This window comes from Corvus kubaryi, unplaced genomic scaffold (genome assembly GCF_017639235.1).
Source record: "Corvus kubaryi isolate FWS band 111438036 unplaced genomic scaffold, C.kubaryi_AGA036_p1.0 37232, whole genome shotgun sequence".
NCBI lineage: Eukaryota > Metazoa > Chordata > Aves > Passeriformes > Corvidae > Corvus > Corvus kubaryi.
The window spans coordinates 3,729,636-3,756,705 of NW_024581066.1; the positions used below are offsets into that span (position 1 = coordinate 3,729,636).

Here is a 27,070-nt window from a genome sequence, read left to right on the forward strand (position 1 = left end):
ATATCCCTCCCCCCCTTCCCTTGCTTCTACTTAAGCACTAAATGCTTGGTTTTACAAAGTTTACAAGTATCAGACTGGACAATCAAATCCAGGTCAGCACACAGAGCGTGATTCCGCAACATGGGATGCAGCCTGACCAGATAGTCCTGTCACTGCTGCAGCTTTGTCCTGGTCAGTGACATCCTGGTATCACTGAACTAATGGACGGCTGTCTCCCTGATGCTCTTTCCTATTACAAGGTGGGGGAGGAAAAAAAAGGAGGAAAAAGGAAAAGGAAAAACCTGAGACCTGAATGAAGCACCTCTATTCCTGAGAAGCATTCACATCAGAGAACAGAAAACCCGTCAGAAAACCCAGATGACCCCACTGCTTTAAGGACACTCAGCCCTCCAGATCGGCTGGTTGAAACGGCCCTGGACCAGCCTGTGGGCTTCAAAGAGTCCCATTCTGCAGTGCCCTGCTAAGTCCACCTTCCCTTTTTTCCCCTCTCCTTGCCCAAACATCACCTAGCTATGGGATATGAGGCCAAGAATTTCATCAGCTGAAAATCACTTAAATGGTGAATGTTCTGATAGGAGTGTGCCTTCAAATGTATAACCCAAATATACTTTTATAAGTGACATACACCTCATAGAGTTAACAGGAGCCACCTGTATGGAAACAGCCTCGGTCCAAAGCACAGATACATTTTGCTTAGTCATAAAAACTTTTTTTTTTTTACAATACTGTAACTGAATCATTTACAAGCTGAAACTGTTCACGCAGTATCTGAAATATGTCACAGCGAGTTACAGTTATCACTAGGACTTCACAGCAAATAAAACTTGTAACTAAACATGCACAGATCATTATATATACAGTGATAAAAAAATAATGATGTACATTTTCTTGTAAGAAGAAATTAAGTAAATTCTTTGTGCATTTCAGGATTGAAACATCTAACCTATATAAAATTACTTTAAAATATGAAGTAAGTATTTAAACCAAAACTTGAGAAATCTTTTCTAATCTGCAATATAGCCTTCTCATTACCATTTTTCTTTCTCTGACACAGAACAACTTAAGAATTTTATCCTCTAAGATATTTAATAGTAATGTGCAGATATAAAAAAATACGTCCTCTGTGGCAAGCTTGAACATATATATATATATATATTTACAAACCTCCAGAACAAATTAGCATTAAAAAACACAGAAGTAGCAGATTGACATAGTGCTTTATTTAAGCTGTCTGTACGAAGGAAAATAATGTGCATCCCTATCATATACGTGTAAAAATACTAAGGATGTACAGTGTACAAAAACAGTTTCTTGTAGTTATTTCATATCCTTGTGGGTCATATACTTAAGGAAATAAACAGTTTAAGTATGACCAACAGTAATACGGTTTCTTGGGTTCGTAGTCGTGTCTGCTTAATATCCTTAACCATATGACTAGATCTTGCATGGATCTAATGAAAGAACTAGCAAGGTCAAGAAATGTCACAAACTCTAAAGCTACAGGGAGGTAATTCAATTACCAATTTAGAGGTTTTTATTTAAATAAATACTTTACATTTCATGCTTGCCTGTAATGCACTACCAGGAGCAAGATAAGGAAATTCTACTGTAGACAGTACAAACAGTAGCAGCAAAGTGTGTACATTGAGGTGTAATATATAGACCCTGCAGTTAGTAAGGAAAGACCTTACTTTTGTACTCTAGGAGAAGCACATGGCCCCTGCAAGAACAGTCAGCTTTAAGAAGCCACAAGTAAAGATGGAAAAAAAAGGTAAAACAATACTGGAATAAATGTTCTTTAAGCAACAGGAATGTACTGGAAGATGGGTTAGTGTGGAAAGCGAAGCTGTGTGCAAAACTGCCAAAATCCAAACAAGAAATGACCTAGTTCCTCCAAGATGGCTGCAGTACAAGAGGGCATACTGTATGTCATGGAAGTCAGTACAAGCTGGAGTCAAGCTCTGAAATGTACTGTGCTCAAAAGGCTCACCAAGACAACCAGCCACCACCTCCTGTCCAAATCCAACCACAACTGCAGACAGCAAAAGAAGAGCTTCAAAAGTTTCTCTCAGCACTGCTTGTCCATTTCTCTGTCATCTGTTTCTAACACTGGTAAGAGGGAATCCCCCAAGCCTGGGCAGCACAAGGTGGCTGCAGACTCTTTGCATCATAAACTCGATCACTGATGTTTCAGAAGGCAGACAATGCAATGCAAGCGATGTCTTAAAAGGTTTTCCAACAGTTCACTGACAGACCCTTCCTGCAAGCCGCGCACTACCTGGCTATGCAACGGAGAGCAAAGCACAGGGTGTCACTGCCACAAGGAGCCGCTGGCCAGAGTCACGGCCAGTCGGTCACTGGCTGGAGCTGCCCTGTGCCGAGAAACTTATTGCTGTTACAAGCTGCAAACACAGGGGAGAAAACACAGGCATGTAACACAGATTTTGAATCATCATAGTTTCAGTCTCTAAGTACAAGACCTTTGCAGAGAAGTAATTAATGCCCGTCTGTTAAGTACTTGGTTATTTCAGTCACTCGCGCACTGTGTCAGTGTAGACACCTCTACACCACCAGTCCAGGACTGACCTGCAACGCATTTGCTGCTCTCTTTTCTCTCCGCACTGGGACAACATCTACATGTCTTTAGTGTTACAGGGTGACATAATGAAATCCTATGCAGTTAGAATATACATCATGATATATTTCTATCTGATTATCCATCCATTACTAAAGATAAAACACTAAACATGAAAAATTGTCTAAATTACTCTGCGTCTTTAGCTGCCTTGCTAAAATGCCCATCTACCCCTTGACCATCCCAGCACATGCACTGCCAGCAGTGGGCTTCATGCTTGGGCACTCAACTTTCCACATCAAGAGGCTAAGGCATCTGTGTAGGAACATCTCTCCTCTCAGACTCATCTACTCACTCACACAATGCAACCAGGAATACTCTGCAATATCACAGTCTTTGTGGGAGCTAACAAGAGCTGAATGCAGAGATACTTCCAATGATAATCCTATGGAGCCGGGGGTTCCCGATGTTGCCTGCAAGGGTGCGCGCACTCTGTCGCTGCGCCGCGTCACGCCCCAACTCCTAGCACCAACGGGTTTATTATTAAGATTATCATTGCTGAAGATCAAAGCTAAAGTTTATGCACATGTTCTGTTAGATACAGATCTTTGAAAATGGAAAGACGTTTCCCTATCAGTGGAGCATTTGTTGTGATGTTTGAAATTCAGTCAATCAGGTACCACGGTTACACGGAACTTGCTGGGTTTCGGGACTCTTTTGGTTGAGGGCAAATCTTCGTTGAGAACGGCTGATCTCAGAAATTTACTAATTTAATTGTTAAAATAAAGTGCTTTTCTTGTAATCACTGTGGTCTCGTTGTTCAAATGCAATTCCTTCATATAGAACAGACATTTTCTCTTGTGCTGTCAGGCTCTTACATTATGTTTATCCTAAATGGAGCACAAGATATAGCTTTTTTGTCCGTTCACTTTTAACCCTTTGGCACATGAGGTTGGAATTCCCCACCTCCACTGCCAAATGGTTAAAAGACAGTATTTCATTCACAAAAATCTGATTCTAAGCAGTATGTACAATTTCAGAGCCTTGTTAAAATTTCCACATGGGAGAAAAGTGCATTATTCCCTTCAGCTTGTACAGTCCTTCCATATATTACAAAATTAACTGCTATAAGCCTGTTCTAAGATGTAGCAGCATTTGCAAACATGACACATACAAACCTTATCTCTAAAAATAAATACTACCGCAGTATAACAAAAAAAAAAAAAAAAAAAAAAAGGAAAATAAAGAAGAAAAAAAGGAATATTCAGAGTTAAACACCTGGAGAGGAAGCTAATTCACAAACTCAAAATAAAAACAAGCAAGGCAAACACCTGTTTACCTTGGTGCACACATTTTGGTGAAAAGCAATACCATTATGCCTGTCTACATTCTTCAGCCATCAGAGGTGATGCATATCATGAAAGAGAAAAGCATGAGAAAGATGTTATCTGGTGCAAATTATAAGACCCCTTGAACAACTTCAACTGCTGCTTTTATGCCTTCATTTCTTGCATGTATAATGTTCGATTCTCCATGATTGCACATGAACCTGGAAGTTCTAAGTGGCAGGCTGGGTGAGCCCAGCCCTTCTGCTTCTTCTGTAGTATCCAACAGTAATTAAAAAATAATATATATATATATTTATATATATCAACAGTTTAAGTCCTTCTCTCAAACATTTCCCAAACAAATTCCAGCCAGATGTTAATGACACAGACCTGCTTCAAGTAATGATATGCCTAACAGAGACCTTGCGTATGTACATCACCACCTCTACATTTCCTCATTCTAACCAGCACAAACAGATGCAAGAAAATGTTATCACCTAGTCTGCTTAGACTAATTACAATTTTGATTCATCTTCTGGAAGAAGATAAGCTGGACCAACACGGCTTTTGTTTAGCCTCCACTGTGAGGAAAAATAGATGACTACTTGTTCACAAAGTGTACAATGCTGAAGTCAAGTCATCTACCTTCAAAGAACTGTTAGTAACTTCTTGATGTTGCTATTATACTGAGACTGTGGGCAGCAGCAACAGCAGGAGAGCAGAGTAGAGAGATTCTCATATGTCATGCAAAAGCAGAACGGATTTTAGGTAGGTTTGGGAAAGAAACTTGTTCAATTTGGAATGGTCTCTGAAAGTGCCCCTGCTATCATAGTAGTATCTAGTACTGGTGGTGATGTTCAGGAATCATTTTCAGTGATAAATCTAAGATGACAGTGAAGCAGCAGAACAAAAGAGTTATTCTCGTCCACTTGCAGAGTAGGAAAACTGGGGGAAATGTGGCCGCCTCTCATTGTCCATGCAGTCCATGCCATCCTCGTCATCTGTGTTAAGGAAAAAGTTCAAAATATCACTATATTTGCAATAAAATTTTATTATTCACCTGATATGCAATACATCTTTCAGGGTTCAATGCTGAGGTTAAAGGCTCAAGTTGAAGTAAGACTTTAGTTAAGCACATAAGCTTATGTTCACACAGCAGAGTGATACTCACTGAAAGGACATCATGCCCAAAAGTCACTCTTTATTTTAGGCTGGGTTGATTGGTTGGTTCATTTTATTCTGACTATCACCTGAGAACTTCAATCACTACTACCCCTTCTAGGCTAATCCAAACATGCCAGCATACCCGGCCTCTGGCAGCACAGAAGCCGAGTGCCAATTGAGGCAGCCAGTTTCCATCATTTCTTGAGCTGAGCTCAGGAAATTACAGTCTTACTGTATATATGTTTAAATATTCCTCCATTTTGAAGTGAGTTAAAAGGAAAAACAGCTGCAAAATGAACAATTCATACAGGCTCTATGTGTTTCAATGCTTAGATATTATTTTTAGTAAATTACTTATTTTTACAGTATTTACTGGGATTAGAAGAAATATGGAATAAGCCAAATTCATAAATATTTTTATTTACATAATTCCTCCAGTGCCAATGGAAAGCAGGCACCAGATGTTACCTAACTCCGAGAATTTGGATGTACATTCTCACATGGCTTTTTAACAGAGCTTATTCTTAAAGACTCCTGCTGAGACTGTTATTCTAACAATGTATTTATATGCAACCTTTCAGAATTTTGTGTCTTTTGTATCTTCATATATTCTACACATAAAAACTAGAGTTAATGCAGATCTGATATCGAATCAACAGACCCCAAGTTAATCCAAATTTTAGTGCAATTTGTTGAAGTTACAAAGATGAACAAATTGTTATCACGATAGATGGGAGAAGAAAGGGTTCTTTTTTCACAGCAGAAAGACTTAAAATCACTTAAATTATGGATTTTGAGCAACCCAGTCTGGTGGAAGGTGCCCCTGCCCAAGGCAGGGGGATTGGAACCAGATGGACTTTAAGGTCCCTTCCAATCCAAACCACTCTATGCTTCTATGACTGTGTTCAAACACTAAAAATGCAAAATCCAGAAAATACTCTAGATCTATTTATGAACAGAAAACTGCAGCTAACCTGGGAGTCCCAAAACATCAAAAAATGAGCTTGCTTTATGAAAAGCTAAGCAACCATAACTACAGCCTTTATTGTCTACTTTTGTGATCCTCCTTTCTCAGCCTCCAATATAAAGAAACAAACAAAACCCCAAATATCCCCATTTAGAAAGAAAATTCATTCACAAACTCAGGAGCAAGATTGTAACTGCTCTGGCTTGGTAAGTAACTGTAAAGCCCTGGCTTGGCTGATCAGATCATGATTCTTGTGTGAAACAGAAGATGACAAAAACACAAACTACAGTGAATTCACATTCACTCTAATAAAGAAATTGTGCAAGGTCCAGTGCCATGGTTACATCCATATTAACACCTTCTTTAAGAGCTCTGCTGAAGCAAAGGACTTGATAGGAAATTTAATTTTCAAGTAATTAAGGTTTTTTTTCAAAGTATTGTCTTCAAGGTATTTCAAAACATGCCTATGTTACTAAAGCTACACAGCCCACTGAAGCCACCAGCACTGTCCACATGCCTAAAGAAGGGTCCATGTTCCAAGTACTTTGCTGAACTGGGACCCTGACTGCCAACCAGTAAACACTTGAAGCTGGTGTCTTCTTGTATTTAACAACAAACAAAAAAAACCCCACACCAACAAACAAAGAAAAAACCCCAAACAAAATCAACACCAAAAAGCCCACACCAAAAATGCCCCCAAAACCCAACCCAGAGTGATCTAATATTCTAAGCTTTGTAATTATTGCATCTTAAAAATAAAGCTGTCATTGAGAGTTACTCTTACACACTTCCATATGAAGACTTTTATTAGTAACAGTGAGAACAGCTTTCCTATTCAAACAGAAAAAACCTTGCACACAGCTTTATTACAAACATTGCTGTTATGTCATGCTTATGCATCATTTCCGACTTACATTTTTCAGGCGGTGTTATTGTAATAGTCTGAGCTGTAAATTCTTCATCAAAATACCTGGTGTCTGTCTCAGATGTCACTTGAGGTTTAAAAGGAGGTACAAGCTGAAAGGCACCAAGAAACAAAACAAAATTACTACACCTCAAAGCAGCCAAATTACTATCAGGAAAACAAGTAAGTTCTTTTCCCTTCACCCCAGATCAAACAAGGAGGTCTGTGGAGAGGCAGCTGGGTCTCTAACTTCCACTAAGAGATAGAACCCATTAGAGTCAATCCCAAAAATACCCATTCAGAATCCAGTTAATAGCACAATGCAGCTAAATTCAAAGTATCACTCTCACATGACTTGCAGATAAATTGAGCTGCATAAAGATAATTACCTAGAAACTCTTCAGGCCAATTTAATTACCCGCAGAGCTGCCAGGCAAAGGCATCTCTAGATACCTCACCACAACTGGGTGGTATAAACAGCTAAGAAGAAAAAGACTACACAGAAAGCATAATAAGCATGGTTTGGGGTTTTCGTTTCCAGTGGTAAGGCCTTCATCTGAATGTATCTTTAGAAGAAATTACATGATGTGAAAATAAATTTTACATTTGAAAAAAGGCCAGTTCAGGCTTAAGGGAGTTGCTGCATCTAAACCTGCCTACCACTTTCACAGCACAGTGTGGGATTTCCCAACAGCAAATCACTAGGAGCCACTGACAGTCTGCAGGCAGGACTCCCTTGCCCCTCTTTTGAACCAGCCTTGCTATCCACCTTCTCCACCAGAAGAACTGGTAGTAAATTTTTACTGGAAGGCATATCGAGTATGGAATATCACACTGCATGCTGCCAGTCCAAAAACAATGCAGCAGTTTAGTATGTATGATATTGCAAATTGTGTGTGTGTGTGTGGTGTGACAATGTCCTTGTTTGGGCCTTTGGTGCTACCTCCTCATGTGCGATGTAAAACACACCCTGAGAGTACGTGTAATTGATTTTCCTTTCAGTACAACAGCTTATATCCTGGCTCACTGATATTACCAACTTGCGTGTGGTTTTCACTAGTTTCATGTTCTCTCTCTCCTCGACTCCAGAACACTAACAGCAAAAAATTAACTTGTTCATTCACTCCACAGCAAAGAAGGAGGAACTGCTGCTGAACTCCCTCCTTTCCCCAAGTTCTATGCACTAGATGCATAGATGTACATGATCTGTACATAGTAAGAGACTGATTTTATCTGATCCAGATCTTCAGTAAGTGCAAGCAATTATTAAGTAAAACCAAATCTATCACTTCATATACTTAACAGTACAATAAATCTGATTAATATTTTTAAAAACTAAGTTCAGCTTTCCCTTACATTGTCCTGAATGGAAAACATACAACAGCAGAGAGGTATTTTGAAGTAGAAGTTCAGGGCATTGTAGAATAAATGCTGAAGGAGCTAACATATATAAACACAACATCAGAAGAATCATCCAGGTATAAATCAAGTTACATCCAATGTTTATAAACAAAGTATTCCATTTTATTGCACAGATTCCTTCAATTTTTGAAAATTATTTTTATATGCATCCAGGCTATCCCAAACAATTCTCCACTGTTAAAGCAGATTTCCAAAGTTGTACATCTCTCCAGCAATGCAGCCACACAATTCCTAAAAAGAGTTATTTGAGTTATTCCAGTGCAACATCCCACATTGTCATTTTATTGTAATTTTTCTATCTGAAAAAAGAACAGTCAAAAAAACCCCAAACTGAAAACACCAACCAAAACACACAACAAAAAACACCCAAACCAAACCAAAAACCAAACCAAAAACCAAAAAACCAACAAAAAAACCCCCCAAACCAAACCAGAACCAAAGCAGAACCAAGACAAAAGAAACAAGCCTACACAAGATTACAGGAAGCAAAATACTGTATTCTAGTCAAGCCTAACTGTACATCACATCCTTTTAAAAAGACATTTTCACAGATCTTAGCAATAAATTCAGTATGAAAAAAATTTGTAAGATAACAGGTTTATAATAATTTTACTACTTCTACTACTTCCTTGATTGGAATACATTTTAATGGGCAGAAACAGAAAATGCCATTTCACAAAAAAATAAAACTTTTCATTTGAAAATAATGAAAATACAAGCTCAGGAAAAATTTTCTTCTTTCTCAAGTCAAGGACAAGAAGCAATGTCTTTTCAATGGTGCAGCACACATCTGCAGTAGAACAAACTACTCCTGCTGTGAAGTACACCAGAGACCTTTCATGCTACAACTACTTTGCAAAGAGAAGGAGCAAACTCTCACTTCAGTCTGTAACAACTGTGAGTCAGGTTCAAGTCATTAATGAAACACAAAAGGTATGGCAAGGTAAGGTCATTGTATGTAGCAGTGTATGGCTGTGCTGCTGGAGAGGAAAAGGAAAATGCATCAGATGACAAGTTTCTTTCTCAAAAACTTACAAGCTAACTACTGGTTTATCCAGGGATTTGTTATATCTTTTTTTTTAATCCACTGAGATGAACAAGCCTCACTACGACTTTAAATCCTCCCCTTGTTCTCTCCATCTACCTGAAATAGTAATGGTTATGGAAAATACTTTGAAAACATTGTTTTAGGAAGGGAAGCACAGTGCTAAATTGCTCTTAAGGAACAAATAATTACAATAATAATTTTAATCAGGTATGAAAAGCACCGTTAAAACAAAACTCATTAAGTTGGTGCTCCGACTCAATGCTCAGCAGCAAGGCTCGTTACAAAACTGTTTATCAATAACATCCAATAAGTCCGCTGATGAAAGTTTCAGTGATGACAGAAGTTCAGCTGTCTGGGGAAGTGAAACAAGTAGAAGACAAGAAACTCCACACTGTAACTAAAAGGGAGGGACCTGATGCAAACTTATGTCAATGGTTTTAGGATTCATCTATCTTACAGCAGTATCTTTCATATCTGGACATTAAAGACATTTGGAAACTTCACTGGCTGCAAAAACAAACTCTCCAGCCATGTGGCTCTCCACAATAGTGTGCACTGGGTTTTATCCAGGCTGTGCCCTTGTTTACAGCCATGATCCCCTAAAACTTTTGGAAAAGTGGAATCGGTAGCTGAGATTGAGAAGCATAGATACAGCTGAACAGAGAGTCAGTGAGGTTTCTTGAATCTTTCCATACACTTTGTCTCCTTCCCTCACAGCTTCACCTCCACCTCCCACACAGCTGTGTGGACAGACAGAACTGGGGATTGCTCCTTTCCATCTGTTCTACCTCACCTACACCAAACCCACTGGGGCTAAAGTCTTTTGGACATCCCACTCCAGACTCCTGAGCTGACACCGAAGTACCACCTCCCCTTCCCTGAGTAAATTCTTGGCAATCATTTTTCTGGAGGGGTGTCTCCTTTGTCCATTAGTTGTCAGACTTCATTTAAAACCAGAAAGCAAAATGTCCACAAATTTCAGCTGTAATGAAAACATTAGAAAGACAAATAAGGTGCGAATGCTGCAGAGATAAACACTTAGATTGACACTCCAGAAGCTTCTTCATACATCACAAGGAAGACTGAAGCTGAGGTTTAATGATAAAGATTAATACACCCAACATTAAGAACCACTCTGATGATTACAACATGAAGATGCCACTCTACAGCCAGCGACATTTCACATTTGGTGCACAAGGAAATAGTATCCAGGTGCTGCTCACTTCTGGCCTGAGAAGTCAGAAGTCCAAGAGTGATGTGAGCACCAGAAGGCACATCCAGTAACCTGTGTCCAAAAGGAGTAAGATAAGCTTTTGTTAAGTACAGGCCTTGTCAGTCTGCAAGAGAATCGCACTGCTTGGTCCTGGCTGCCAAATTTTAGTGTGGGATAATTTTCTTCCTTTAGCAGCCTCGATTCAGAAAAATGCTCCAACCAGACAGGGAACTGCACCTCCTGACAATCTACTCTGTGGAGCAGAAATACAGATTTTCTGGATTTATGCATTACACACACACATATGCATAGATATGCATGTGCCTGTACAAATAAATAAATAAAAGTCTAAATTCAGTGTGAGTTAAGTGACTTAAAGAGTTTGTGTTCAAGACAAAAATCCAATTTCATATCCATCTGTCAAGCTGAATCTGCCCTGGCCATTTCAAAGGCTTGATGTTAGAAATGACAGTAGAAGCAATATCTTAGTGTCTTCATTATCTCCAGTGAGTGGCATTTCCATTTGGCATCCATTGAGAGCAGTGTGTGAGAAACACCACAGTTTTTCCACAGTTCAAGTCCTAGAAAATTTGACACCCATCTCCTAGAGGAAGGAAAGGGGCAGGCACAGTATTTGACTGTTTTAGGTACACTGAGATGTACAGGCTTGATTCTACGCCTTGAACTTTCTCACACTTAGTGAAGAACTACATAAATACCTCAGTATGAAGGAAAATATGTAACCCTTCTTGCTCAAAGAGAATTTACCAGGAATCACTTGTCTTGGTGCTGTACAGAAATGGGTGAAGCTACTTCAAAGTAACCATGATGCACTCAATCTGCCAAATGAGAAGTATGATGCTTAAGAACATCAATCTCCTTTTAATTTAAATGGGATTTTCACAGAATCACAGATTACGCTGAGTTGGAAAGGACCACAAACATCATCATGTACAACTCCTGGCCCTGCACAGCACCACTCCCAAGAGCCACACCATGTGCCTGAAAGCGTTGTCCAAACACTTATTGAACTCTGTCAGGCTTGGTGCTGTGACCACTTCCCTGGGGAGCCTGTTCTAGGGTCCAACCACCCTCTGGGTGTAGAACCTTTCCCTAATATCCAACCTAAACCTCCCCTGACACAACTTCAGGCCATTCCACTACCATAAGGATCCCACTGACCAACAGACTGCGGCTGAATCATGCTGAATAGATGGGAGGAGTACCTGTCCATGCCCCTCAAACTAGAGTTAGCACCTGGGGGAAAGAGGGTAATTTGAGTTGAACTTCAAGCCAGTTAATAAGCATTCCTGTAGGGACTGGTTCATCCCCATACCTGGCCCCAAAGCAGGCAGCTTGCTACCCAGCAAGCAGCCACAGCACAGCCAGGAATTGGGAATACCCCACGGACACTGCATGTGGTGATCCTAGGCAGGGGGAGAAAAAGGAGCTGGAATTTCAGTGGTGGAAGGACATACAACACAAGCCCACAGGCAAACAGGTTTCAGTAGAGAGTTTTATCCACGGATAAACTGTTTTCCAAGTGATACAATGCTGTTACCATGGACAGAGAGAAACCACAAACCCCCAGGACTACAGCAATTTTGTAGATTCAGAATCAGACACCCTTATGTATATTTTCCTTCCTGTAAATTCAAGCAGCTGGGGGAAGGGTGGCAATCAACCTCTAGGTCTGCCCATATAATTTAAGGTATCAGTGGAAACACAATGAAAGTATCAGACTGGCTGTTTTCTGATCTTTCTACAACTTTGCATGGCAACAACACAAAAGCAACCAATGAGGGTAATTTCTGCAGTTTTTGTGGCAGTGCAGATAATTGTACAAAACCAGTATGATTCAAATAGCAATAACCTAAATCCAAATGGTGGTATTTTCCTATTTCCCTCCCACCCTTTCCTTTCAAAATCTGATACACAGAAATACTTAAATGTGCATTTAAGATCATAGTTATACTGCAGATTTTGCCAGGCCTGAACCCAGGACTTAGATCATGGGATTTCATCATTTGCTGTGTTTGTGTCTTCAGTAAACCAAGGTAGCCACAGCTGAAGGGTAAGGAACAGCTTCTTGCAGCTGTCAGACTTCCTGCTGAAAGCCACTGCCTCCACACTGGGACAGGTGCCTCCAAAAGCACCACGCGCAGCAAAGCCAGGCCTCCCCGCTTCAAGCATTGCTGCCACTTGTCCCTGCTCCCTTCCCAGCACCAACAAATTCACTTGTTGGCACTTCCTAATTTTCTTCAGGAACAACCAGAGGTATTACCACCAATCAGAACACGTATCTCAGCCCAAATTTCCACATGGTCTCTCTCATCTTTCATCCATATTATATGCAGGAGGAAAAACAGGCCTCACTACAAGGTCTGGACCTCCTCCGCCATGAGGCTACCGAGTGCTTCAAGGTTCAAGCCTGAAGACATACCCAAATTTCGATCTTTTAAGTAATGCCCATGTGCTTTTTGTTCAGTGAAAGACCCTAAACAGAACATCTGACAACTTTAGTGTATTTCTGCTACCCAAATAAAAATATGCCAAAGCAATTCTTATATAAGAAACAGAGAAATTTATAAAAGCTTCCTGATTCTACCTAAAAATAAAACAAATATTTTATTTAGTACGTGGGCTTTTGAAGTCTTTAGAGTTTGCCAAACTATTCAATTTCTCATACTCAGGCAGAGAGATAAAAACTCATCAGGGCTGAGATGATCACAGGAAGAACCTGGCACAGGCTGCTCTCTTTCATATGCCCTCATGGTTTTTCTGCCAAAAATAAATACATCAGATCACAAATGCTAACTACTATACATTTTTCATTTAAAGGCAACGACCTTCTCTGCTCCAGTGTGCCATACAATATTTTTTTTATCATTATGTAGTACCACTTTAGGTTAACGAGTTAGCAGTATCAGAAACCTAATAATTCCATTTGACCATTTGGATCCATTTGACCTGACAGAGCTGTGGTCTGTCACATGAAATACATGAAATAGTTTACAGATATATAATTCTGTTTCTAATCACACCAGTAAAGTGATAACCTAGTAAAATGATAAAATCAGAGGCACAGGAGCACAGTGTGCACATGTACAAAACTATCACCCAGCAACTACTCAGAATACACATGATTTTTTGGTTTCCATTACTCTGAAAGAACTTCAGTTCTTTCATTTCTAACAGAAACACACCCCTGAAATGCAGCCAGAAAATTACAGTGCCATGGTGCATAAAACTCAGGCAAAATTACTGTGAAATATTTTTACTATGCAAATAATTATATCCACTATCAATTTCATCAAGTGACCCTACTGCTGAAGACTCAACATCCAACAATAAACAGCAACACAAGCAAGCACAGAATAAACCTAATTGAAAATCAAATTTATTAGATGCTCTGAGTTATTTTAGAATACCAAAATACCTTAAAAATATTCATAAAAGCATTCTAATGAATATACTTGATGAAAGTTCATTAACCTTATTATTATGTTTGAGGGTTATATTTCAGAGCACAGCTCTGAAGTCTGCAGAGTGTAAGACTGTGTGTGCAGAAGGAACAACTGGTTATTTTAACCAGGCAGACAAATGGCTTTGTAAGGAACAAATAGGAACAAAACAATTTTTAATTAGACAGAAAAGCATATTGTCAGAAGTAATTTCCATGACTTATTTTTCCATAAAGGACACACTGTGTGGCAATACTGCACAAAAGCAATTCCTATGATCCTTGAAGTTAATTGTTCAAGTGAGGAAATTCAGTTGATGTTTTACCAGCAAATTTAGTTTCTTAAAGCAAGTGTCCAGAGTAAACAAAGAATGACTAGAGTTTCTCTAGTTATAATACTCCAATAAGCCATATCCACTTCCATGAGCATAAAAGCAAAGTGTCGGCATTTATATATTTTTACATAATTATATAAAAAATTATTTTTTTAAATCTGCAAAATGCCTCCTTTTATTTTAATAGCTCAGAAAAAGATCTTGACTGAAACACATTTGCCATGTTCATTTGGAAAGAATCAAAGCAATTAGGAGTATTTATATATTCTTAACTACATAAGATGCTGAACACAGTATAGAATTGAAAGTTCTATTTCTAATGTAAGATAATTAAGAAATGTTTTTCAAGGGAGCAAGAATAATGTAACACCTTTTTTTTTTCTCACCCACTCCTAGCACATTGCAATCCTATTGATTTTAGTGGGGTTTCTTTTTACTCTAGAAAGGTCCTCAAATTTTATTTTTAGACTTTTTCCTCAAAGTGCTTCTCTACAATGTCCTTACGTAACCAACCAGTGGTTGAGCTCATAAAGTAACCTAATACACTTGCTCTGATAATTTATTGTAGAGTTTCTTGAAAACTTGTGATACTGCCAGGGAAAAATCACACTTGTACCAAGTAACTTCAGAGTACCATATTTTGTATCATCATATACAGGCTTTTATTTCAATTCCGGTATTTGTCAGAGAAGTTACCACACCAACAACCACACATTTTTGAAATTCCAGTTCAACAACAACTGAAAAAACAGTTTGTATTACTGACATTGTAGCATAAACATATTCTGCTCAGTCGTATGTCTTCCATTTTCCTTTTATTTGAACAAAGCAAAAAAAAAAAGGAGAAAAAACTATCTTTTAAAATTACGCAGCTCAACTGGCAGATTAACAATGTAAAACAGTTGGGGAAAAAAGAAAAGTCTTTATCAAAATAGAAGGGGTTTATAGCAACAAGTAAATTCTTACAGAAATACTGAGATAAAATCAGTTTCTGTATATAAAACAACTTAAGTTGAATTGAGTTTCACTCCCAAGTAAGATAATTTTCTAAAATCATTCCCAAAGTGTTGATCATTACAGGAACAGGACTGGGTCTGGAGAAAACTGTTCCAGTTGAATTCCCAGCACTTGCTTTCTCCACAAGCTGTTTTGGCTCAGTGTTGTAATGCTATTTTAATTTTCTTAGCTATCTCTTTAAAACTAAGTTCGAAAAAGGTTTCTACTTATACACAAACAATCAGAAAGTAGATTTTTGCTATGAGTTCCTTATGATCACTTAATTTCCCTTTTTCATAAAACAATTTTTCACTAAAAGGCAGAAATAAAATGACAATTCAGGATAAACTGTATTACATTTTTCACATTATCTTGAGTCATACATCTACTTTTCTCTTGAAAGCCCAGGAAGAAAAATGAAAAGGGAAGAATTTGGACATTTACATTATAAAAGGTTTGGGTTGGTTTGCAAAATTTATTTCTGGTGAACTGACAAATTATTACTGAAAACACAAAGACTAGGTAAGTAAACCTTGTTCAGAATAATTATTCAATTGTATTAACACAAAAAAGTGGCAAAGAAAAAATTACTAACTCCAGAAAACAGCAGTCTATGACTACCAGTTGAAACCACCTTGCAGAAGCCGGATTATTCAATGCCATATAAAGACATACCTTTTTATCATATACATCTTGCCAGTTTACTCCAGCAAAGAAACTATGACGCATGATTTCTTTTGCATCATCTGGGCCTCCACCAAGTCTAAAGAGAGTGGGGGAAAAAACAACATATATTAAACTTTTATAGAGAGATCGAAGTATTGCTATGGTTGGAAAAGTGACCATTTCTTTTTGACTGTCTGGGAAATATTCTCACCCAATTAACATGCAATTTTCACCCTTTTAATATGAATTCTGATGATCTCGAGGGAAGACGTGATAGTGGTAGTATCCATGCCATGGTCTGTTCTTTTTGACTATTCCAACTACACTGTTCGTTACTGCCCATGATGAGCTTCATTAGTAATTCATTAACTTTAAAAACATACTTAAGTTTAGTTTGCTTGAAAGACCAACTAATGCCCTGGCACTATTAAAAACCCAAACTAACCCAATAATGCTGATATAAAACTTTGCCAAGGATGTGCCAGGCACTGAATCAGTAATGACTTGTGCATCATTTTTATACAGTGCTTACTGCTGTTGCATCTGGGTGCTGTAACAATTAACCAATTACCATAAAATAGTCTCAATCTGAGTCAATTAGTATAAATTAATAAATTGTAGGCCTGCTGAGAAGGTTATTTAAAGGCCACTGTAAATAACCACACTACTCACTGTGGCCCACAGTTTGCCAAAGCCAGACTCTGTCTGGTAAATCATCTTAGGAAGTGGATTTCACCTACTTTGGGTGCACTTGCCCAAAGTGGTTTGAGCTCACAGAAGTGGTCACTGCTGCCAAAAGAGGAGTGTCCAGTGTCCTGCCCATACCTCTCCTCTCTCACTTGGCTCTGTAGCATCATTCCCACTTGGTGACTGTGAGCAGAGTCAGCTCCCTAACCTGGAGAAAAACTAACCCTGCCATGAGAAAAGAAGAGAGAACTGGCCATTTTTTGTTGCATTAGCAAGTCCACTTTGACTCGACAAGTTTAGTCAGCTCCCTTGAGCTGCTGCTGTTGGTTGAGAAAGAACCACACATTCAGTGATGGGAACCTCTACCCTTCTCAACAGCACATCAACTTTCAGGACTGCTTAGCTCTCATCCAACTTCTCCCTGAGACTGGGGATCCTGCTGCGCTAACAGAAGGAAGCTGCAGCAGAAAAAAAATCTACTCTTAACTAAATAAGCAGAGCATACGTGTAAATGTTAACAAGAAGAGTGACAAAAACAGTGCGTGTTTCATTAAAAGGAACTGCTAAAGATATAAAGACAAATTCTAAAGGCAAGCATTTAAGTAAGATAAATTCCTCTCTAAAGCATTTATTGTAAGGAGGAATAATTTCCACAACCAAGGAAAAACGTCTGTTTTGGTATTACCCTGCTGCCAAATTTCAAAAATATTCTGGACTACTACGTCAGTCTTGCAATAACTGAGTGCAAAGTTATTCTAATTTTCAAGCTGTATTCCTCCTTGTTTCTCAACTACTCATTGTAAAATTCTCTACATCTTGGCAAAAAATGGCAGTTAGCCTTCAGTCTCCAGACTTCTCTCAATGTCTTCTAGCTGCTCACAAAAAAGCTGAGTTGTGTTAATCTCTGTGTTCCTCCCCTATTTAGCATTAGCTATCACAAGAACTTGAATATAAATAAGCTTCTAAATATAAGTCTGTAATAAACACTACTGTCTGCAAAGATTAATTACAAGGAAGCATCTTTCCAATTTTAAAGGTTAATATATTTGATGGGTCAGATTGTTTGGAGGTTAAAAAGCATTAGGAGTTGCTACAGAAACAAAGTTTTACTCTACTCTGCCTGTATTTGGCTGGCTGGTCACAGTTTGCTTTTCCTGCATACACTGAGCTCAGCTGGAGCAGACAAGCTCACCACTTGTGCTGTCCTGCCTGCTGCACCCGGCTGCATCCAGGCAAACGCCTTGGAGAAACACAACAACCAGTCCTGCCCTGAGTGCCTGCAGGCAGTGCCCACTACTCAAAACTTCTTGAGAACCAGCGGCTGAAGGAGCACTAGGAAAGAGAGGCAGACAATGTCTGCAGCCCTAAAACATCCTAGGAGACAAGAATGACAAAGATATTGGGGGAAAAAATGGTATCTATAGACAAATCCCACTGATTTACAAAGAGATTTGTCTTAGAGCCAGGACACTGCTGGTCCAGTACTGGAGCCACTGGAAAATGGCTCTCCTAGGGAACAATCCCAGAGGGAAAAGCCCACCACAAAAGGGCACAGACAGCAGCTGGGTGATGCTTTCAAACTACTCACTTTAAAAATTTTCACTTCCGTTGTATTCTTTAACAATTTACTAGTTTAATGGTCTAACGTGATTTATTTATGTGCCCTAATAAATGTAGCTGTGGCTATCTATGCATCTCTCCTGCTATGATCACCAAGAACAAGTGCTACAGTCCCCATGAGACACTGCAGTCAGCTCAGGGTTAAGTTACAATTGGAAAAACAATTGAGAGCTTTCCCTTTGTTCCAGTACACATTCTAAACTTGAAGAGATCCCTGTGTTTGCTGTGAATGATTAAAAAAGTTTGTCTTCCACAAGCTTTTCTTCCTTTTGCTGGTTAAGTCCATTTTGTAAATCATTGCTGGACTGAAAAAATGGAAATCTGAGACTGTATGCCTGTGTATGACCCTTTCCTGTGATTGACAGCTCCTTCAGCCAGGAAGACCAGGCACCACGGACCTATTTTTACATTACCCAGTACAATCAGAGCATTTATTATGCCTGTACAACCAATTAATTTCACTTACCGCTTATTTGGATCCTTTATCAGTAGGCCTGATAGTAATGATTTTGCATCTGCAGACAAAGTTCGAGGAAATTTTATGTCCTCCATTAGTATCAGTTCAAACAGTTTCTCATGATCTTGGTTGTAGAAGGGTAATCTCCCACACATCATCTCATACATGACAACTCCTAATCCCCACCAGTCCACTGCACGACCATAGTCATTATCTTCTAACACCTGAGACAGAAACCAAAAGCACCTGTGAGACATAAACTATTTCATACATCATCATTTCAGTCTGTTTGATGCATCTCTATAGGAATGTGTTTCTGAGACTTGATTTTCACAGTATGCTACAAGGACTCCCAGAACCTGACTCAAAACTGTAGCACTGACTCACACACCTGAGCTCACTGAAGTTCCAAGCTTACCACTGCTAAAAGCAAAATAAAAAATTGACAATTACCTGCTCCAAATAATCATGACTTCTTTTTACCCTTTCCTATGTCCTCTACCAGGCCATTAATATCATCCACAGCTTCAGGAAGAGACATTATCTACAGGTACACCAATGCCTCATTTAGAAGTGGTGAAACATCTCTTTGCTCAGTCACTTCCCTCTCTTTTGCCCCACCTGTCTAAAGTCTCCAATTTAGAACCACCTTAATCTTACTAATTCAAGTTTAGTTTCTTTATGATCTTTGTTTATATCAAAAGTCCTCAATGCCTTTCTCCTGACAGTTTTCATTACAGTCCATTAAATAGTCCTACCAGCTGAAGCATGCCAATGCAAAAAAATACGGCAGTGTTTATACAATACTACGTTTACCATGAAACTATGCTTATAGGGTATTATACAAACACAGAAACTGGTAATGATTATACAATTTGTTAACATAATGTCACTGACGTTGTGTACCTAAAAACAACTTATTCCACAGCCCTTCTCCCAGCAGCCCCAGAGAACAGGAATAGGAAATTTAAGCAGTGTGTCTTGACCTTAATACACCTTCATATTAAATTGCAGACATGGAGACAACATAACAGCAGCATTCACCCATAAAAAAATCATAAGCAATAAGGAAACTGAAGGTTACTGAATATATAATTCCAATTTCTGTGTATTTCTAGTAGATCATGCCCCTTCATATAAAAAAGATTAAATAGAAGTCAATAAATGTTAATACAGAAGGCTGTGTGTGTCAAATGGCCAATATTTGCTGCAGAAAGAGCTATCCAAAAACCTTAAAACAAGAAATTAGACTTAAATAATAAAGATCAAAGAAATGCAACTAATAGAGTAGAACTACATATGTAAAGAATGTAAATAATTCTTTATAGAGAATTGTTACTGTATCACTGACAGATTCTGAAAGGCAGCACCCTATGACTGAATTTTAAAAAAAGAAAAAACCAAGAACAAACTAATCCCCAGAAAACAAAATACTTTTTACAACATAGAGACACATGCAATCACCATCACAAAAAGCTTGTGTTCGAACTGCAAGCATAGAGAAACAGTCATGTAGACACTTGGTAGTGAAAGTAAAGTTTTCAGTCTTTAATGAATAAGGCAATCTCTACAAGATCAGAAATAATTTTATCCATAAGTAGATTATCTTGCAATTGTCTAAAATGTGTAATAATCTCCCCTGAACAAGGGCAGAGGCAGTCCTCATGCACCTAAGTAGACACTAAGTGACCACAGGCACAAGCACTACACCGTAGCCAGCTCTAACAAGGGGTGTTGAGCTCATTTATCTGCCTCTCCTCTTGCTCCCCCAGTAAACCCAAGCCTGCTCTGAAGTATCTGGGACGTGCTGTTAGCAGAAGCAACATGCAGTCTGATCCAGTATGGCAATTTTGGAAAACCCACAGTAATTAATGCATTCATACTCCTACTTTTCACTGTCCTTAAGGATTAGTAGCAGAAACATGATGAAAAGAAGTGTATTAAAAATCCATCTTGTGTATATAAGATTAAAAAATCATAAATATTAACACATTAACACATATGATTTACAACTGTGCCAAAACAAACAGACTCATTACATCATTTATATTTCCAAATAGTGGGTGAAATTTTGGAAAGTGTAAAATACAACAAATTATCTGAATAAGTACATATGACAAAACTAACTAAAATAACTCCTGCATTTTAAAATTAATTAAATGTTTTATGAGTTGGAGCATATTGCAAGCTATTTGCTGAAGAACTGTGTATGAAATCTGTGACGCTTGTCTTTAAATCACCACTTCTTCTGCCACAGAATAAAAGCATTATATATTTTCCTGCTTTATCTATTAGCACTGTTACTGCTTCTCTCATCTGTACAGTTACAGTCTTTTCTTTTGAAGCTAGCAAAATACATAAAATTGTGCGACAGTGGTAGATTTTTTTTACAAGTAAGCTGAGGTGTGGTTTGCATGTGTGGTTTATAAAAGAACGCAACAGGAAAATAAAACATATCGTTCTCTGAACAAGGCAAATCACATGGCCAATAGCTAAAGCAAATTGTATTTGCAGCTTTATGTAATTTATGCAGGACTTTACCTAATAATAATAAAAAGTATGAACAACCTTTTGCTGCATTCCCACAACAGCAACAAAATGGTACAAAGAAAGAGCCAAATGTGATTTTTAACCTCTTTTTACATAAAATCATAAAAAAGCATAAAAGCTGGATTAACTGCCTCCCAAACCCGCATATCACCAGCCGGGTTCTCATCCCCAGCTGGCAAAACTGGCAACTCTTTATTTTTGTTTAAATACCTGGTTTACAGCCAGCCAGACAAGCAAGAGCATCAAAATGGTTTCATTTAGGCAAAAGGAAAACAGCCTGAAAATAGTGTAAATAAAGCAAAATACATCTCAACTTATTTTAACATAAACGTAATAAAATTGTGCATAATGCATTCACAGCGAAGATACACTATTATTTCCTTTAAGTAATTTCTAATCTTCATGGTGTTTAGGAACTCCTGAATTTGTAGACTGTATCAAATCAATGGAAGTGAAGCGCTGGAGTCCAGCAGCTCCTACAACCAAATCTATGCAGTTAGGGCAGGCATGAGAACATGTCTGTACACACTGCCCTAGCGTTACAGAATCCTTTCCAAGCAATTCTTGGATTGGAGGGATTTGGTTTTAATTACACTGAACATAGGTCAAGAAAGCTTGAACTCAGTGCTAAAATGAACATGACATGCAGCTGTAGGCTTTGCACCTATAAATAATTCAATCTTTTGCCCACCATGAAGTGGATATCCGCTTTTAGAAAAGTCTCCTTTGGTTGTGAGGAGTGATACTGCTGTCTCTCCAGTACCTCTGGGATATCTTTGTATATGTGGGGCACCAGTCTAAGCACCCAGCCAGACACAGACACTGTGGAAAGTTTGATCCCTTGGACTCTGTACACTGCCCTTAAGAGCTGTCTCCACCAGCCAATTCTTGTCCCTTGCTATAAGGACGCACAAATCTATCTTTAAGGAAATGCACTGCACTAAGAACCCAATCCCTTCGTGGTCACAGCAGGACAGGCAGCAGGCCTACCAAAACCATCACAGTGGGCACAAGGTCAACCACTCTGGTATCTGCTGTAAAGGAATGTACTGATATTTTCTGGGAGTACAACACAAGGATCACATAGAACTCATGAGCTCAGAAAGAGTACCTACCCTGACTACATACTCAAGTCAGGGATGTTTCCACAAAGTAAAGATGGACTTACTTGCTTTCTTCCACAAAATTTATTTAAATAGTCAGATCATTCAGATTTATGATTTCCCTTCCTCCATCCTCTTCACACACATGGGGTGCCAAAATCCAAGCCACCTTGCCAATATCTAGGTGAGGTTTTAGGAGACAAGAGCTCCAGCACAGTGTGACTTCAGTGTGTGGATAACGCTTATAGTCATCCACCCTGGACATAATCACCGTACCCAAGTGATTTCCCATCATTGAGCAAAGCAGAAGGTGGATAACTGCAGTTCAGTCTGGATGATACCAGAGATCATGGGAAATAAAACTCAAAAAAACCTACCATCATTTTTACAACTTGAGGAAATCTTACTCCATTTGTTTTCAGGGCTTTAGTTCAACAACCGGTTCTTTCAGAGGCACTGCCAGCCTAATCCAGGCTCTTGTTTCTGTTCTCTCACCACAGCTTCCCTTACCTTGTCAAAACTATGCAACACACTACATCAGACAGGAGAAAAAAAAAGGGGGAAAAAGTTTCACCCTGGATTATTTTTCACTTGAATCAAGTTTTCTGACCTAAGCCACTCAATTACCATGTGAACAGTTGCAGTAGCACAAGTTGAGAACATGGGCAGCATCAGGTGTGGCATTGCTGCAGAAAGAAATGCTTGCCAATCTCTGCCCCAAAGTTACACTGACACAGAAGTTACACTGACTCTGCCAGTTTTTCCTGCACACACTGACAGCTGTAACAGCTGTGCTCACTTAGGGTGAAGATTAAGGCCTGCTTTTCTTCCCAACCTGCATTTCTCTAAAGCACTCCAGCAGTATAACAGGGTTCCAAAGTGGGCATAAACTCATTGCTGCACTGAAACCACTCCAGTTTTTACAGGCATTGTAGCTCCTCCAACTCACACCTATGCCTGCAGTACAAGGACACAGCCTGGGTTTATAAGGGTGCTTTTAAAAACAGCTGCAGAGGTGCCACTGAACTTTGTATTTTCCCTTCATATATAAATATGCAAAAGGTTAAGTAACACACATGCTTTCTAACAAGCAAGAAACATTAGCCAGGCATCTGCTGCCAGGCATTTGCAGGTACTTTAGTGCTTTTATGGATGTTTTAGAGGCACTGGACAGCACTAGAGTTTCTGCTAAGGGAGAGCTATTTATTTGCCTTAAAATTTTCATCTGTATTGTGCTCAAAAGGCCACAATACAAATTTAAAATCTTTTAATTTACTGAGATAGCAGTAAACAAGGGAAAACAAAGTATTCTGTAATGATTGTACCGTTTCTGCACACATTGGGGTTTCTGGAAAGTATTACTGGCAGCGAGCAAGTATACAATGGGATAGTGCTTTGTACACAGAGCAGACTGTAAAGCCCTACATACAAAAAAAAAAATTCAGTTCACAGACCAACCTTTGCCATTATGATGATTAAGACAACACAAACACTGCAGGACTGCTAAGACTGCAGTAATTCAATTGTATTTTTCCCTCGCACATAATAAATCATTTTGTTGGCAAATAATTATAGATCAGTGAAGAAAAATACTCCTGTATTTACATTTATTCACCAAAAAAAAAAAAGCTATCTTATCTATCTTATCTATTCCCCACTCCTCTGAGAAGCCCACTGTCTTGGACTTGAAAAGAAGATTGTTACTACCACTGGAAGTTTTCTCTTTCCCAAAAAATAAAATCCACAGAAATGACCTCTTCCTTCATTTCACCAGTGGCTGTAGGTCTTAATCTTTAGGTTTATTAGTCAATACACCTTCAGGTCCTTTGCTTTATGCATGTCACTCCTTTATGAGCCTAACATACAGTCTACAGAATTTGATGTCCATTTAATTTTATGGTGAAAACCAGTGAAAAGATATATTTTATTATCTTTACTGCTTCGGTAGCTAAGAGGCAAAAGTTTTTTTGGAGACACATCTGCAAACTCCTATTTACAAGGGCTTGGGGCAGAGGCATAGGAAGCAGACAACTGAATGCCAAAGAGAAGTTGATACATACACAGACAGCGCTTTTACAAGTTTCTGTGAAAATAAATTTTTTTAGGAAGTGAGCCAGCAACATAACAGGTGAAGTCTGTGACCATCTTAAGTCAATCACCTAATTCCACTTGCCCTAGGTGGAAACTAGGATTCTCCTATACTTTACTAGTCACAGAACACTGAACAAGGTGTGACTGCCTCAGACAAACTGAAGAAAAATCCCTTAATCCCATCTTTATTGCATTTTCTTGAAATACAACATCCCTGATGAGCAGCGTCTGGAAGATTTTTGGTTGCACAGAAGAAATTCACACCATCCAGAGCTGTATTTCCCACACATCTCTATATGGTAGTTGCTGTAACTTCTGCACTCTGCAAACACAGACAAATTTAGCAGTAACCTTGAGCATGAAAGGCTTTGTAAAATTCATTATCAGTCCTATACAAAAGGTTGCCAGCATGGGGTTTTATCTCTAAAAGAAGAATATCAAAATATTAGACTCATACTTCGTGCTAGATAATCAAGGCAACTTACTGGAAAAGCCATTACATTTTTGTCCCAGTAATGTTTCTCCTAATCCAGTAGATATAGACCTTCAGATAGGACATTAGAAGTAGCTTGCTGCTCAATCAATAATTTTGACAGAACAGATGGGAAAATATTTAAACATCTAAACAAACTGTCTGCACACCTATGTTGTGAAAGAAAACTGAGAACTTGGATACACCAATGTACTGTTAATTTAAGGGGGAAAAAACTGTTTTCAATTAACCTTACAGTTCAGGTGGAGTGTATGTTCCTTAAGCATTCCTGGTAACCCTTCACACATTTTTATCGCTGTAGTTGTTGGTCTGTTAACAAATATTCACCCACGTATTATTCAACAGAAGTTAAAAAGTGTATTTGCTAGAACTTTCTATCAATTGTGGTAACAACAACAAGGAGAAAGTTTAAAATCTAACACTAATAAACAGGAGCATGGAACACATAGTACACACTTCTTAAGAGACATGGACTTTTATCCAGACAGATGAAAATCCATCCTGCAGAAGGGTATGTTTACTAAGAATTATACAATTCAGTTACTGTAACTGTATCTTGGTATGAAAAGTGAAGTGCTGCGTCAACAGTAAAAAAATCCACTAAAATGAATGCTTACTGGTTTTATTATACACAGCTGAAAAGACAAAATGCCAAGGTTATAGATACCCTGGGAAATAGCGGAGATTTTCTACTGCTCTAATTTTTGCAGGTAGTTTTTTCTCCATTTTGTATCTAGTTTGCACTTCTGTTTTACTTCTGGCCCTAATATAAACTATCTTTCTATTACATTTTTGTATGCGATATTTTGCCCATCTCACCTAGCTTTTTGTTATGTACCCTTAAATAATACATAGCAAACCAAATTTGTTTTTCATTTGTTGGCACATGTGCTCTATCAGAAGTAGTATATTCTGGTATAAATGTGAATTAAGCACAGCTTCCTAGGGTAAAGAATATACAATACTAATTAATGCATTTAACCTCCTAGAAGAGACAGACTTCAGTGGAATTCAAAATTAAAAAAAAAATAAATAAGAAAAGAAAATAAGAAGTAGTTAAGTTACTGCACACAAAAAAGAGTATTCTAATCAGGGCTTTAAGAAGCCAATGGTAACACTGGAAGAAAAAAAAAAGCCAAGAAAACAACAACATCACATTAAAAAGACCCATCAAAAGACACCTTTCATAGAAATGCAGCAAATAAAAGCAAAATATCATTTCAGTCTACAGAAAGATGGCACTTGTCTCTCGTAACTCTACCCACTCTACCATTAGAAAAAAACTGCAGACCTGTTCATATCTGTATTAATTATCACAGCACTAGCAGCAGTCTCTAAAACATACACTGCTGTAAGATGCAAGATGTGTAAGAAGTAATAAATAATGATAATACTGTGATATGTCTTTCTAGCTGCTCATTCTTCCTGAAATTATTTTGAATATTTACTGATGTTAAATGGCATTTGTTCAGCTTTTGTTTATGCTTCATTACTCTCAGAAAAACTAAAGGCTTTGGCTGAGATGGAAATAATGTTTGTATTAATTAAATGAAAATAAATGAAAAAAACTTCAAGCATGCTATTGAGACAGTCTTTGTAAAATTGTCAAACTTACTTGTTTTACAAAAAAAATGTGTGTTTCATTAGAAAATTGCTCTGTGCTTTAAAGTTCTGGTTTGAATACAAAAGTTTATTTATGTGCAGTGTTGAGCTAACCTTTCTTCAAGTATTCTGTTTATTATTTTTGCATATTTATTACATCTTTTCCCTTGGGAAGTCTGATACTGCATGTGTACAATTGGTTTTTGTGACTGGTGAGATCACCCAGGTAGCGAAAATGCCAATTCTTGTTTCATTATTGGTTGCCTGGTTTCAGGAGAAAGTTCAATTTTTGTGCTAATTTATCTGTTGTTGCAGCAATTCTCCTGTCTGTGTAACAAAGCAATGTTTTCCTACCCTCATCTAAATGCTCCCCAGCTTTTGACCTT

At 38.3% G+C, this 27,070-nt stretch overlaps 1 protein-coding gene across 4 annotated transcripts in view; it reads right to left on the reverse strand.

Annotated features, from left to right (window-relative positions):
- The window catches only part of AKT3 (AKT serine/threonine kinase 3), a 154,373-nt gene that overhangs the window by 2,507 nt on the left and 124,796 nt on the right, over positions 1-27,070 (reverse strand). For 3 of the 4 annotated variants that reach the window (XM_042023010.1, XM_042023011.1, XM_042023012.1), the window contains 4 exons: positions 18,855-19,069; positions 16,091-16,178; positions 6,949-7,051; positions 1,199-4,904 (listed from right to left, as the gene is read on the reverse strand). In XM_042023010.1, coding sequence (XP_041878944.1) covers positions 4,819-4,904; positions 6,949-7,051; positions 16,091-16,178; positions 18,855-19,069 — 492 coding nt within the window. In that variant the 3' untranslated portion in view covers positions 1,199-4,818. Of the gene's footprint in view, positions 1-30; positions 4,905-6,948; positions 7,052-16,090; positions 16,179-18,854; positions 19,070-27,070 lie in introns of those variants that run through there. The other variant, XR_006015213.1, reaches the window with a different exon arrangement.